The sequence below is a fragment of the Pezoporus occidentalis genome, unplaced genomic scaffold (assembly GCF_034315485.1).
Source record: "Pezoporus occidentalis ecotype Australia unplaced genomic scaffold, CSIRO_AGI_Poc_V1 ctg118, whole genome shotgun sequence".
Taxonomy (NCBI): Eukaryota; Metazoa; Chordata; class Aves; order Psittaciformes; family Psittacidae; genus Pezoporus; species Pezoporus occidentalis.
This window is the reverse complement of record NW_026912972.1, coordinates 953,461-967,287: the sequence shown is the minus strand read 5'-3', so window position 1 is coordinate 967,287 and position 13,827 is coordinate 953,461. Positions and strand designations below refer to the sequence as shown.

General features: G+C 42.2%; 1 protein-coding gene across 5 annotated transcripts in view; it reads left to right on the top strand.

Annotated features, from left to right (window-relative positions):
• Positions 1–13,827, top strand: part of AGAP1 (ArfGAP with GTPase domain, ankyrin repeat and PH domain 1) — a 320,146-nt gene that overhangs the window by 19,782 nt on the left and 286,537 nt on the right. The window contains exon 1 of one of the 5 annotated variants that reach the window (XM_062642596.1): positions 3,541–3,765. The exons of the other annotated variants lie outside the window; for them this stretch is intronic. Within the exon in view, the coding sequence (XP_062498580.1) occupies positions 3,717–3,765 (49 nt within the window). The 5' untranslated portion in view covers positions 3,541–3,716. Of the gene's footprint in view, positions 1–3,540; positions 3,766–13,827 lie in introns of those variants that run through there. 5 annotated transcript variants of the gene reach the window in all.

Below are 13,827 nucleotides of genomic sequence, written 5' to 3'. Positions count from 1 at the left end.
TTGCTTGTCTTCTCGTGCCTCATATTGATGAAGTTCTTGTTCCAAACTAAAGACACCAGGAAGTTAGTCCAATTTCTTCTCCATAAATCAGCCTTGCTACAAGGGAATCCCCCTGTTAGAATAGGGCATATGCATTTTGAGGCATGGGTTGGGGCAGCTGTAGTGGCTGTGCCAAACATTAACAGAGGCTTATGAATCAAATACAAGAATTTCATCCATTTCAAACCCCTTTCTTTGGCAGCTTTCTGAATTGTGGATTTCAGTGGGCTTTGGAAATACTTTGTAATAATGCACGTCTGTCTTGCTGGGCTTATTCTCATGTTGAAAAAAGAAGACATAAACTAGTTCCTCAGTATCTCTTTATTAAGGTTTGGGTGAATCTCTTTGCCAGGCTGCTTTGGGTGAGGCAAGCTCTGGCAGGCAGCTTGAAGAATAGAGCTTTGCTAGCACCTCACATCTATCAGAACAACTGCTGATAGGTGACAACTCTGAATACTGGCTTGAAGCATAAGCCAGGATAGAAAGGGCCTACAGGAAATGCTGCTGTGGACTTTACCTTGTAAGGACTATACTGAGAGTGCTTCTAAAGGCTTGCTTGAAAGCACTAACGTGATTGCTAACAGTGGGAGCTGGCCCTACATCAGTAAGAGCGCTTATTTTGGGAAAGAAATGTGACACAAGAGCATACAGTTTTGGAACCAACCATGAGGAGATATCTGTCCATCCACTGCTGCTGTTAAGCGAGTATCAGAAGCTTTTACAAGGTCAGATTGCAGCTTCAGTAGTAAAAAGGTAAGTGTACAGAAAGCATGGTACATCAGATGCTGCTGATGGGGGTAGCAGTTCTGAAGCTCCCTCTGTCTGCTTTGCCAGTGGAGTTATTTTAGGTCACTCTTAAAACCTGAAGTATTTGGAGGCTCAGCTGTTCAGTTCATGACTGTGCATTTTGTGGTCTACCTCACAGTGAAGGCATCTGTGGGAAGTGAGGATTGGAGATGGAGCCTGCAAATGCACTTGTAAAACAGATCTCCAAACAAACCTGTGGTTTCATTCAGACTTAGTTCTGGGCCTAAACCAGTTGAGTGCAGCTGCCTGTTTGTGGAAGGATGAGCTTTGTGTCATTGGAGTGGCAGGAACCCAGTTGATGTGTGGAAGTTGGGTAGTTTAAGACTTGAAATAGTTGGTCTGAACTGGTTTGTCATGTCTTGTATATGAGAACCCTCAAAGAAGGCTTTGCTGTAAGGATGGGGATATGTGGAACTGAAGCTGTTCCTAAAGGATTAGTCTTGCAGTTATTTTCCTGTAGCTTAAAGAAACCACCCCCTTGCTGCATCAACAAAACTGGTGTACAATGCTGAGTAATAGCTGAATTACACTGATCAGATTATAATAGCAGAAGAGCTTTTGAAGCCCTGATGAGGACTGAATTCCATTGAGTTGTCTAATAATGTAATGCTTTACTAGGCAGCTATAAAGCAATTCCAGCAAGTAGGAATTCTTTAAGTGATAAGTAATGCTAAGAAATCATTATCTTATATTTGGAAAGGCACAATGGTGTACTTAAAACATCATATTTAACTGGAAAATACATGTAGTCTGCTTAGACCTAGGTTGACTTAGACGTCAGATAATGACAAACGTGGATAAGATATTAGGTGGTTGGTTATGACTGCTGGAAATACATTAAGCAATGCACTCATTATGGGATACTTGCTAAAGGGTCAAAAATTAACCAAATGGTTGCAATTCAGCCATAAACTGGAAGTTCTCAAATGGAGCTAGTGTTTTGAACACCTTTGCAGCTGGAAATAAGAGTAGCTCTGAGTTCATAAACCTCCTCTCATACTACAGAAACTCAAAAGCCAGACCTGAACCATTTAGTAGCTGAGTAAGCAGAAACTGAGTGATAGGAAAAAGACTGAAGAATTGTACTGAGCTTATTTTCTTGTATAAATTGGCTTATTCCGTTTCATCCAATTCATCTGACAAATATAAAGCTGTCATAGCTGGTTTGTGCTTAAAGCTTCAGAGTGCACTATTGAGTAATGTTGGTTCTGTTGGAACAGAATCACTGGGGCATTTCTAATCTGAGAAGTGAATAAACACGAGTTCTGTGGGATCTTTGTATTCAGTTTCTGAATTAAGCAGGTAGATGGCTGCTTATTTGCAATAGCAGATAGACTGTAACAGATCAAATGTTACTTTGTGTACTACAGAACTAGTTCTTTAAGTGCATTGACCTGACATACCCATGAAAGTCATGGTAAGAGAGAAAATAAAAGGATGGACCTAGGTAAGGGACTTTTTGTAAGTAATATTCAGAATGGCTTCTGCTTTACATTATATTGTGCCTCTCTAACATTTTCCACTTAGTGCTCTGTTTCTGCTCCACTTTAGGTCATCTGAGGTGTGCGTAGGAGTCTAGACTAAAGCTGGAAAGATGGAAGTAGGGATCAAGTTCTCAAGACAAAGTACAGGTGGTAGAAGGGGAAAAACTTGCAATTATAGACCAAGTTAACTGGTTCGGCCATGGAACATGGATCAAGTTAGTGAGAAATGTTAAGGAGACATCGCTATTGCAGTTAGTATAGGCTGCTAATCCATAGCAGGCCTTGCTGCTGCTGACGTGATGTACCTGCTTGGATGTGCCTTTCCTGAAATGGGAAGTGCCAGACTGGGCTTACTTTAGCAACTTGAGACTTCGCAAATACCAGTCGCTGCTCCAGGGAAAAAAGAGGCTGCGATGACTTGAATGAAACTTAACCAACACATGAACAAAAAGGTATCTGTGGAAGGCTTGTTGCCAAGTGCGGGTGTACTTAAGAAGATACAATTACATGGACTTTGTACTGGGTTGTTTGGCAGGTTGAATTTCTATGACAGTTCAAGATAGGTCATGGTGCAAGAGGAAGGCTCCTAAGAATATGTTTTCAGCTGTGGTGGTAATCTGATGAGTCGATGACTGATTCAATCCCTAACAAGTCTGTGGTGGTAGATGCAAAAGTGTCAATGCCAATTTCCAGTGACAACAGTGTGTTCAGTCACTGTGAGGGCTGTGCTTTGGTAACAGGCTTCTGCAGTAAGGCTGGTAAAACTGAGTGGGGTCTGCACTTTCTCATGTGCTTGGGGGATTCCTGAAGCCTGAAACAGCCCCCATCTAACACCTGAAGCAGTGACAAATGACATGCTAAGGAAAGGGGTCTTCTACCCTGGTTATCAGGCTAAGAACTAAATTGCTGTCAGGCAGCCTTTTGCCAGCAGATGCAGAGTGCAGTGTTAAACCTGGTTAAGGAAATAGGAGGCCTTATAGAAGGGTCTTGGTGGCGCTGGATATTGAGAGCGTGGACTCCAGGAGCAGCTGCTGTTGTATTTGCAGAAGCCTCTGAGCTGTGCTCTGAGTGTTTGATCTGGCAGCCTCTTCCATCAGCTCATGGGAGAGCTGAGCGTGGGCACACAGGAGGCTGCTCCTCCCGGTCAGGGCTGTGGGTGGAAGCACGGGTGACTGGCAACTCTTCCTGTTATGCAAGAGTGAAAAAGCTATTGCCTGGTAGGATGTAAAAGCAGCGGTGTACCTTTGGATGGCTGAAGCTGCGACCTTGAAGAGCTCTGTCTTCTGTGACAAATGAATTTACAGTCTTGGCAATGTGTTTGAAGCAGCATCTGTGCATCTAGGTAGTGCACAAGCTGATTGCTGCACCTTGCTGTTGTGGGGAAGGATGTTATTCATTGCAAAGGAACTGAAAGAAGACAGCATTTCAAATATAGGTATGATGTTTTCTAGCTTCCAGTACAGTTTCCATTAGGAAAATAATGTCTTTGGCACGTTTCTTACTTTTAGAAACAGGCATCTAAAACCCGATTCTTAACTAAGGCATTAATAAAGGATTGCTTGGAATACCATAAGCTCAGCCTGTCAGAATTGTTCAGATGGGTACCTTGCAGCTGGAGCTGGAAAAAGAGTCGGTCCTCTCTGTTGGTATTCAGCTAATGCCTCTGTGAAATGGAGATGTGTTTGGCAGGAAGAAATCTCATTTAAGAAAACTCACTAACTGTATGACTAAGTATGCTGCAAGTAGAGTAAATTAATAAGTGGAAGTGATTCATAGGCATTCCTGATGATTTTGAAGAGGGTCTTCATGCAGTGCATGTAATTCTGTGTTTTTGTATTTCAGTTTTGGCTTGTGGAAGTGATAACCTGATGTGCAGTGTGTGGCTGGTGTGCAGTGTGTATCTGATGTGCAGCCTGGAGCTTTCAGAAAAGCTTCAGTGGGACATAGCTACTGCTTAAGGTTGTGCAGAAAGCAGTAAGTTTCTATGCAGTCTTTTGGAAGCCTGGCTAAGCAAACATGCTGCTAATAGTTATCAAGGACTGAAAACCTTGGAGGGTCAGACTCATTTTCAGTTAAAAACATCTGAAGAAAGGTGATGGTTTATAGAAGTGGAATGTTTGGAAACGGTTAATTAATTCCTATGTCCTCTCTGGTGCTCTGAAAAAGGCTTTCAGGAAGGACTGCAGACATCTGCAGTGCTTTTGAATATTTGATAGGCTGGTACAATTCTTACAGGAAACTCATGACCTGCTTTGTTGCTGTGCGTTGGATTTGGAGAGGGCATGAGTAAAAGAGATGAGATGGGTTCCATACCTTCCTGTTACAATATAGCTACTGAGAGACTCAGTCTGCTGTTACAGATTTCCTTCATGTGTTCTCATGTCTGTGGGTTCTGTATCAGTAGATCATTTTTAGAGATTGAAACTGAATCGAGAGATTCACTGCCTAATGCTGGGGGATTCTTATTGCCCAAGAAGTGACTTTTAAAGCTTTAGCAACAATTTATTGAGTACCACCTCAGCTTGACTTGTGCATGCAGAAAGACCTTCAGTGCTGATGCCAGGCTGCCCAAGGAAGCTGTGACTGCCCCATCCCTGGCAGTGTTCAGGGCCAGGTTGGACAGGGCTTGGAGCAACCTGCTCTAGTGGAAGGTGTCCCTGCCCGTGGCAGGGTGTTGGAACTGGATGAGCTTTAAGGTCCCTTCCAACCTGAGCCACTCTGTGCTTCTATGAATGTTCACCAGCGCTGATAAGCAGTTGTGATAAGCATAGTACTGGAGACAGGTTGTTTGTTGTGAGGCCATGCTTTGGTAATGTCAGCTGAGCGTTGTTAGAGTGGTTTGGGTACAGGTATTCTGTAAGAAATCCTCGTAAGCCAAAAGTACTGATTCATGGCATAGTTGTAATGGAAGCAGCCTCTTCCCCTGGCAGAGCACTGAAAGAGTCATTTTGGTAATTCCCCCCAGTTCAATTCTGTGTGTTCCAGTGATTCTGTCACAAAAGAATGCTTCTAAACATGAGGTTTAGCATCTTAAAGATCTGTCAATAGCAGAGTCTTAATCTTTGCAGTGAAGAGTTATTTAAGACCCTGGTATTACTTGTGTGGCCTGAGCAACTCTGAGTTAGTTTAATATCGCTATAGTTTCTCATTAGCTAGTTAGATAACAATAAAAGTAAGCCCTGGGCTGCCAGGACTTCTTGACTGAAACACTGTGATTTCACTATTCCTTATGCAGCAGACAAAATCCTGCAGTGATGTTAAACTTTGAGCTTCTATTTGGGAACCTCTTATATAGAAAATATCTGTAGTTCTAAATACAGTGGCAATAGGTAAGGCTCAGTGATGCCAGAAGCCTTTTCTAAATGTTGGTCTGAATGACTGTTTAAATTAGTGAATACTGATGTGATGGGAAGTTTCTCATCAGTGATGACTAAACTCCATCTAACAAAAAAATTGAGCTCTTTGCTTTTGAGGATCTTTAATTTAGGGTTATTTTTGGTTTTTTTTTTTTGTTGTTATTGTTGTTTTTTTGTCTATAAGGAGTATCCATGTTAATTCCAGTTTCTGGAAGCTCAGGTGAATTGTAATCCTTGTGCTTATTGCTACCCCAGCAGCAGCTAGTGGAAGTAAATGCTAGTGTAGTGGTCATGAACAATGCTTGCTGTCTGCTGAGGCATTTTGGAATACCCCAAACTTCATGCTTTTGCTTCGAGTTCCTTTATCCTGAAGACAGAAGTCTGGAAACTTCCTCTAAATCCAGCAGCAGCAACAAGAAACCCCAAAATAAATCCAGAGTTTGCTGCTGTTGGCAGGGAGCACTAATTGAATTCTGCACAATATAAACTCAGCTGTGCTTGGTATCAGTCAAAACATGGTAGTTGAGCATGATTAGTAACACACACACACAGAATAAGTGGAACTAAACCCATTGACACTCTAATGCTGCTGGCAGTTCTTTGGGCTTTTGGTAAATATAAATACATACTGATACTATTTATGTTGTGTGGTAGTGCAGCTGGATAACATGATCCTATACTGGCTTTTATAGAAGCCCTGGGGCTATGGGATTCATCAGCTTCTTGTCAGTGTGGCTCTAAGCAACATTGCTCCCTTTCAGACTGGAGATCCTGATGGTGAATCACAGAATCAGCAGATTGGAAAAGCCCTTTAAGCTCACCCAGTCCAACTGCTCCCCAGCACTGCCAAGGCCACCACTAACCCATGGCACTGAGGCCTCGTCTCCACAGTGTGTGAGCACTTGCAGGGACGGTGACTCCAGCCCTGCCCTGGGCAGCCTGTTCCAATGCCTGAGCACCCTGTGGGGAAGGAATTGTTCCTCAGCTCCATCTAAACCTGCACTGGTGCAGCTTGAGCCCATTTCCTCTTGTCCCGTCCCTTGTTCCTTGGGAGCAGAGCCCAGCCCCTCCTGGCTCCATCCTCCTGTCAGGCAGTTGTAGGGAGTGATAAGGTCCCTCCTGAGCCCTCTCTTCTCCAGACTGAACCCCCAGGTCCCTCAGCCGTTCACCATCACACTTGTGCTCCAGGCCCTGCACCAGCTCCATTGCCCTTTTCTAGCCCTACTCCAGCACCTCAATGTCTCTCTGGTAGTGAGGGGCCTAGAGATGAACACAAGATTGGAGGTGCCGCCTCACCAGTGCTGAGTGAGTGAAACATCCAGAAGTTCAAGATGAACTTCCAGGAGAAGGTTTAGGAGATGGACAGCAACATTTTGGTGCTAAGAACTGAAATAGCACTTTCATAGGGTGGGCTTTTTGTTTTTTCTTATATAGGTGATGGATGATTGCTAGAAAAGGATGTAACAGGCAGCCCTAACATTTATACCGAAACATAGGTGGTAGAGTTACAGATGAACTGAGGGTTTTATGAACTCTTCTGTATCAAAGTAATATTGTCAAGCTGCTAAAAGCATCTGGCTCTGGAAAAGAGCAATGTTGATAAACTTCTGAGTGTTCGGACTGCTCAGAACAACTGGAGCATTTCATTTTCACAGGGACTTGGGAGATTAATTGAAAGTCCCTGTGTGCTGGGAACTGTGTAGTAAAGAAAGAGAAGGAGCTCTTTAATGAGAGAGAACATTCCAGTTTGTCAGTGTTTTTAACAGGCATGCTTAATGCTTAAAAAATCCAAATCCTCATTGTTGCTGTAAATATAGATAAAGCTTTTACTCTTAGAGGTGGAGAAGGAGTGTTTCTGCTATGATCTGCAATATTCATAGTATTCTAAGGGGATTGGCAAGTGAATGGTCATTGTGGATTTTTGTCTTTAGTGGGACCATATTCATTGAATAATGTCTTAATAGTAGAACAGTGTAGTAAAATAAATACTGTGCTGTGGGCAGCTCAGTCTTGATTTAGTAGGTTGTACCTCTGCAGAACAGAAGATACAGATGTTGTTCATAATCTCTGACAGTGAAATACTGATTGCTGTTGTGAATAATCTTTTCTGTGGGGAAGAATTACATTAGTTTGAGCATCTTTGCCACTGCTACTCTCAGGCCCTGTACTAATCATGTGGTTAAAGTGAACACAAGGGCTTATGCATCTATTTTCAGTTGAATTTTGTGGGGTCTTATCATTCTGGTATCCTCAAGTCTGATTTTTGATAAACAGGGGTATTTCAGGGTAGTGATCATTAATCACTGGTAAGTGCAGAACTGGTTTGTACATGAGGAACTATAATAGTAATTCTGGTGACATTGAAAGCAGAAGAAGGTTCTGGTGAGAGTTTCCTCTGTGGTATCAGTGTGGTGAAACTCCAAAGGTACCTGGCAAGCGATGTTAAAATCTTCTTCCAGGAACATGGGATTGAAGGATGTAACTTGCCAGTGGGTATCCAGGAGTCCCATCACCTTTTATGTTGGCTCTGGGCCTTGTAGGGCTTATTCTTTGCTATTGAGTAGTGTTTGAAGTGGGGCAGGTACTCCTTGCTCCGATGTCTGAGATGCTGTTTACACTAAAACTAAATACAGTTCATCAGCCAACATCTGATTGTAGAAATAATTACACATTTACTTCTTTTAGAATAAGATAAATGAAAAGCTTTTTTATTAATAAGCACTTGTCCTGCCGTCTATATTGTGGGTCTCTGTGAATGTTTTGCTTAGAGCAGCTTCTGCACAGGAAGTGCAATTCTGGCAACACATCTGAGGGGGATCATATGAATACTGAAATGAGCTGTTTGATCTCGGGTCATGATCTTTGTGGTTCATGATCTTTCATTCCCTAAAAGGCTGCCTAATTACCCAGATAAACTGGAAAAAATGTAAAACTTCATGTTCCTAACTCTTGATAAGTTGACATAATGCTAAGCTATAAAAGGCCAGTTTCCTATGAGATCAGTGGGGGTAGGTGAGACTGGGACTAAGCATCTAAACCAGCATTAGGAATTCAGTGCGGCCTTTCCGCTTCATCTTCTGTGACTTAATGTTTGACATCAATTTTTTGGCCCAATTTTCTGTTCTAAAATATTCATGTATTTATTTATTGGGGGTTTTAAAACTCAATCCATCTGTGAAACTGTGGAGAATTGAAAGAAATAAACCTGACTTACATAGCAAGTACTTAGTTTTCATGGAAACTGGGCTAAAATCGTGTAAGATTCTGGTAGTGTATCAGAATGCCAAGCCTTACATCCTTACACCCAGATAATGCGAGTTCAAAACATCTCTTCTGCTGTTACTAGGCAGGCATCAGTAGTACTGAATGCTTTCTGATACTTGGTTAAAAAAGGTGCCAGTTCCACATGATGAAACAGTCTTTTGGCCTGTGGGTTTCCCGTGAGCCTTGAGCACTGCGTGTTCTGCTTCAGTAGACTGCTTGGCTGCATGCTTGGTCAGACCTGGAGAGGGGCTTTGGACTAGGGCCTGTAGGGACAAGCCAAGGGGAATGGTTTTAACCTGCCAGAGGGGAGATTGAGATGAGCTCTTAGGCAGAAGTTCTTCCCTGTGAGGGTGCTGAGAGTGCCCAGAGAAGCTGTGGCTGCCCCATCCCTGGCAGTGTTCAAGGCCAGGTTGGACACAGGGGCTTGGAGCAACCTGCTCTAGTGGAAGGTGTCCCCGCCCATGGCTGGGGTTGGAACTGGATGAACTTTGTTTCTTGGAATTCAAGTGAAATACTTAGTGAATCCCACTGATGGGTTTGCATTATGAAGTCAAAAGTCTTTGGAAAGAAATGTAAGTAATGCAGCCTGTTAGCATCCATATCAGGAAAAACGCACCTCTTGAGTGAATTCAAGTTAAATTTTGATAGCATTTAAATTTTCTCGTGTTGATTTTGAAACAATTCTTCTGCTATAGGAACATTTCTTTCCTGCACTCCAAACAGGCTATAGAACAGCCAGTGGAGCTCTTTGCCATGTTCTCCACAGTGGTTTTTTTTTGGACCTTGGTCACACTTGAAGAGGCATCACCATAGCAGCAGTCTCTTAGAGAATTGCATGGCTCACTTGTGGATCAGTGAACAGTGCTGCCTTGAAACGAGTGGATCAGAGCATGTTTTGCTTGCTGAATTTCAAAGAACAACTGATTCAGTTTTATTTATCACGAGATTAAAGGTTTTGCATTGCCCTTGTCTTAAATGGATTGTCCTTTGATTTTAGTCTCTAAGTTAAGCATATTGCTTGAACAAATATCATTCTGGGGCAGATGTACTGAGTCCAGTTTAGCAACTCTATGGTAAATAAAGAATCTGAAATGCTTCAGGAAAGGTCTTATTTCTGAGCTTAAATTCAGTGCATGAAATAACAAATGCATTCCTTTCCTCCTAGTTGATAGTAATGTTTCTGCCGAACAGTTGCTCTGCTTAGCCTGAAGCATCATGGCAGTGAAATACTTCATTCAATGCTTACAAGAAGTTTTCTGATCGAGTCACTCATTAAAATTCTTGGTTCTGTAAATAGATGAAGTGGAAATTTTCCTTGCAGCAGTACCAGTGAGGAGCTCTGAGACAATGTGGTCATTTTTACTCGGTAACAATGAGCATGGCAAAGGGCTTGACAATGGATAACATCGATATTGTCTTTACATGCTGTTTAAAATGTTGCCCCCTTCTGGTTATTGACAACTATGAGAGTCGGGTATGGGGAGGATACAATAAATGGCATGAAAGTAGCTGGGGAAAATGAAAGCATGCATTTTATTGCATTAGAAAGAATAGTTTTGTGTCTTAAATTAAGCTAATACTTTAAAAAGGACAGCTGAATGTAAGGAAAGTTTCCAGGCATGTCTAAAGGTCCCATCCAGTAAGAATTAACATAAGGGAATCAAATTTTTGAAGACCATCAGTCTTATTTACTGCTCAAACTACTTTTAATGTGACTTACTTCTAGTGAGTTATTTAGTTCCTTCTTAGCTTCTTTTAACTCTTCAAAGAACTGGTTTGCAGGAGGAGTGTGGCTGAGTCCCTTCTAAGCTGTGTGGAGTAGAGCTCACATGCTGAAGTACTAATGTAGTAGAGGTAGTAATGTAGTAAATGCAGTAAAGTACTGATGAAGCACAAGCTGGAGAGCTTGTGCTAGTCCAGGAAAGATGGTAGGAAGCTTTGGAAATAGAAGCTGTTATTGCTTTTTAGAGGCAGCAATTGGTAGTGAGCATCTTCATGGCCAGTGCCGCTTGTGGATGAAAATGTAAGCCTTGGCTTAGCTGTCTATCGTAACGCATGTTTAGGAATGAGTGGGAGCATTCAGTATAGTAAGGAAGGTACTGAGAGCAGCAGTTTACCACCTACCCTGGCTTTGGAATTAAGTAGCATGAATAAATATGATGGTATTTGCTTGCTAATAGTAATGATAATAAAGAAGCAATGACTTATTTTGTCACAGATGTGAAATTGTAATTTCAAAGCTCAGCTACGACTGACAAAGGTAACCAGCAGGGCTGATAAGTAGCTACATTGACTAGTTATTTCCAGTATGTTACTACTGAAGTAATAGCAGGTTAGCATGCTTTGTTTCATTTAATGTGTGTGTTGTTCATCAGTTTAGGAAATGTAGCATCTGGAATTAGAAGAATTAAGTTCTGAGTAATTTTAGTAACATCAACCATATGTGGGTTACCATGGAAAGCAAGTTGGAACAACTTTGAAGGCTAAACATGCTTTCCTGTTTAAAAAGAAATTCTGACATAAGTGATACTACGTGGAGAGAGAAGCATGTCTAATGTGTCTGTCAGGGGAGACCTTATAACAGTCTTCCACTACCTAAAGGGGCTACAAGAAACCTGGAGAGGGGCATTGGAAAAGGGATGTAGGGACAGGACAAGGGGTATGTCTTTAACCTGCCAGAGGGGAGACTGAGATGAGATCTTAGGTATTTCAAGGCCAGGTTGGCCACAGGGGCTTGGAGCAGCCTGCTCTAGTGGAAGGTGTCCCTGTCTGTGGCAGGGGATTTGAACTGCATGAGCTTTAAGGTCCCTTCACCCCAAACCAGTCTGTAGTTCTAATGTGTTACCAGTAAAGGTTGTGAAGCTTAATGTGAAATCACGTTGGCCTTGCAGTTTGACTCTTATACTGGAAACAAATAAAACAACGTATCTCTGGCTGACTCCTGCTGTTTAGGTTTCAATCCAAAGGCAAATTTCTTATACTGGTAGGGGTGAATGAATCGTAGACACCAAAAAACGGTATGAGGTGTATCAGGTAGACTGGCCTTTAATGTTTTTTGAGTTGAAATGTTTGTATTACCCTTGTATTCTACCCTCTCACTTCTTTCATTATCAGTAGTTCTGATGCTGTTATTTTTAATGGTGCAGTGTGTGAAAGCAGTTCTGGTGTAGGTTTGAGGTTTTATTGTTTTACAAACAGCAGCTCCTACCAGTAGATGGAGGTAATGAGATACGTTAGTCAAGCTCGATGCTCTAGTCCTTTGAAGATGGAAAGGAAGTGAATGGGTGATACATAGCGACATGAGAACTGGTAGTTTGGTTTTGCCTTTCATGGGACTTGCAGAAGAAATTAAGAAGGCCTGTTTTTAATAGGACTCGAACTCAAAAGGGCACTGCACAAGTATTCCTGCAGCATGGGGCTTTTCCCAGGTTTTCTCCTTTCCCTTCATGATTTATGTAAGGAATTAGTATTCTGTTAAAGTGTTTTGGGGCTCTTCTAACCCTGTGACTCGTGATGAGAACTGATTCTCTTACAGCGGTTTTCTAGGCTGCCTTTTGATTTATAATACCATCCTGTTGTTTAAAATGAGATAAAAGAAGGAAGCTGGTTTAGCCGAATGCAGGCTCTTGGGGTGTGTGTCTGAGCTGCATGATGGTCAGTCTTGTCCCACAAGCTTATCAGGCTTGCTTACAGTATGAAATCCTCTTCTTAATTTCAGAACCTATTAATGATAACTGCCTTTCTCAATTAGACATCATTAATCTCACAGATGATAGCAGTTGTGGCAGCATGGCGCTGTCATTTCCTAAAGAGCATTAGTCTGTAGATCTGTAGTGATGGAGTGGAAGCGTGAGGTGTGCTGGGCATTACTCTGAGGCCGACCAAGCTTGGGAAGGAGCAATATTTCTCATTGCTGCTAAAGAATGCTGAGAAGCCCATTGAAATGGTCACTTGAATTTTAAACCCATACTCTTTGATTCAAACAAGGCTCGTAGTTAACTGGAACGATACAGCTATGTACAGATGCAAGAGCTGAGCTCAATAGTTCCCTTCTTCTGCTGGCATAGCCGGGAGAGTGACAGGCAGTGCATTACATGAGAACACTTGTGGCAATGTACCTTTCAAATGCTCACATTTTAAATCCTAGTGTATGGGAGGATTGTTAACCCATTGTGCAGGGTCCTTTCTCCTTTGTTATGAGGGGAGAGAGCTTGTAGCAGGTCACTGGTGACTGCTGTGAGAGAGGATGCAAGATAAAAATCCAACAGGAAGGATCTTTGGCATGGTGCTTTGGGAGGAAAGCTGGGGTTTGGAGAGGGGTTTGAAGGTGTAAATGATAGGAATTAGAAGAGTTGGAGAGAAGGCAAAAATAGCGAAGAATTGGGTTGTTAACCTTTGTCTCAAGTGCACAAGTAATTTAGCTGTATTTGGTAGCAGAGTAAGGACCTGGTGTGTTTTGTGTTTGCACCAACAGTGTTATTTTGCTTATGTTTATAAACCCATGTTCTCTGTATCTATTTGAAATCTGAAGGCAGGTTTGTGTAATTCAAGGGCAAACAAACCTCAACACCATAAACCTAGGAAGTGAGATACCAGAGGTCAGTACTGATTGTTTTCAGGTGTGAGCTGCACCCAGGAGGTAACCTGAGGTGTTATTCTGTGGGTTTCTCCTGTTGCTCATTGTCTGATTTGTTCTGCCTGTAGTTAGCTTTTCCAGAAGCACTTGTGGATGTTAAATCCCATTGCTTGTAAAAGATCCCCGGTGAGAGGTCTAGTTTGGTGGTTAAAATTATCAATGTAGGCTGTTCACAGATCCTCAGGGGACATGTTTCTGTTCCTTGTTGGCTTGATAATTGCTCCATGCTGTGTTATGGTTG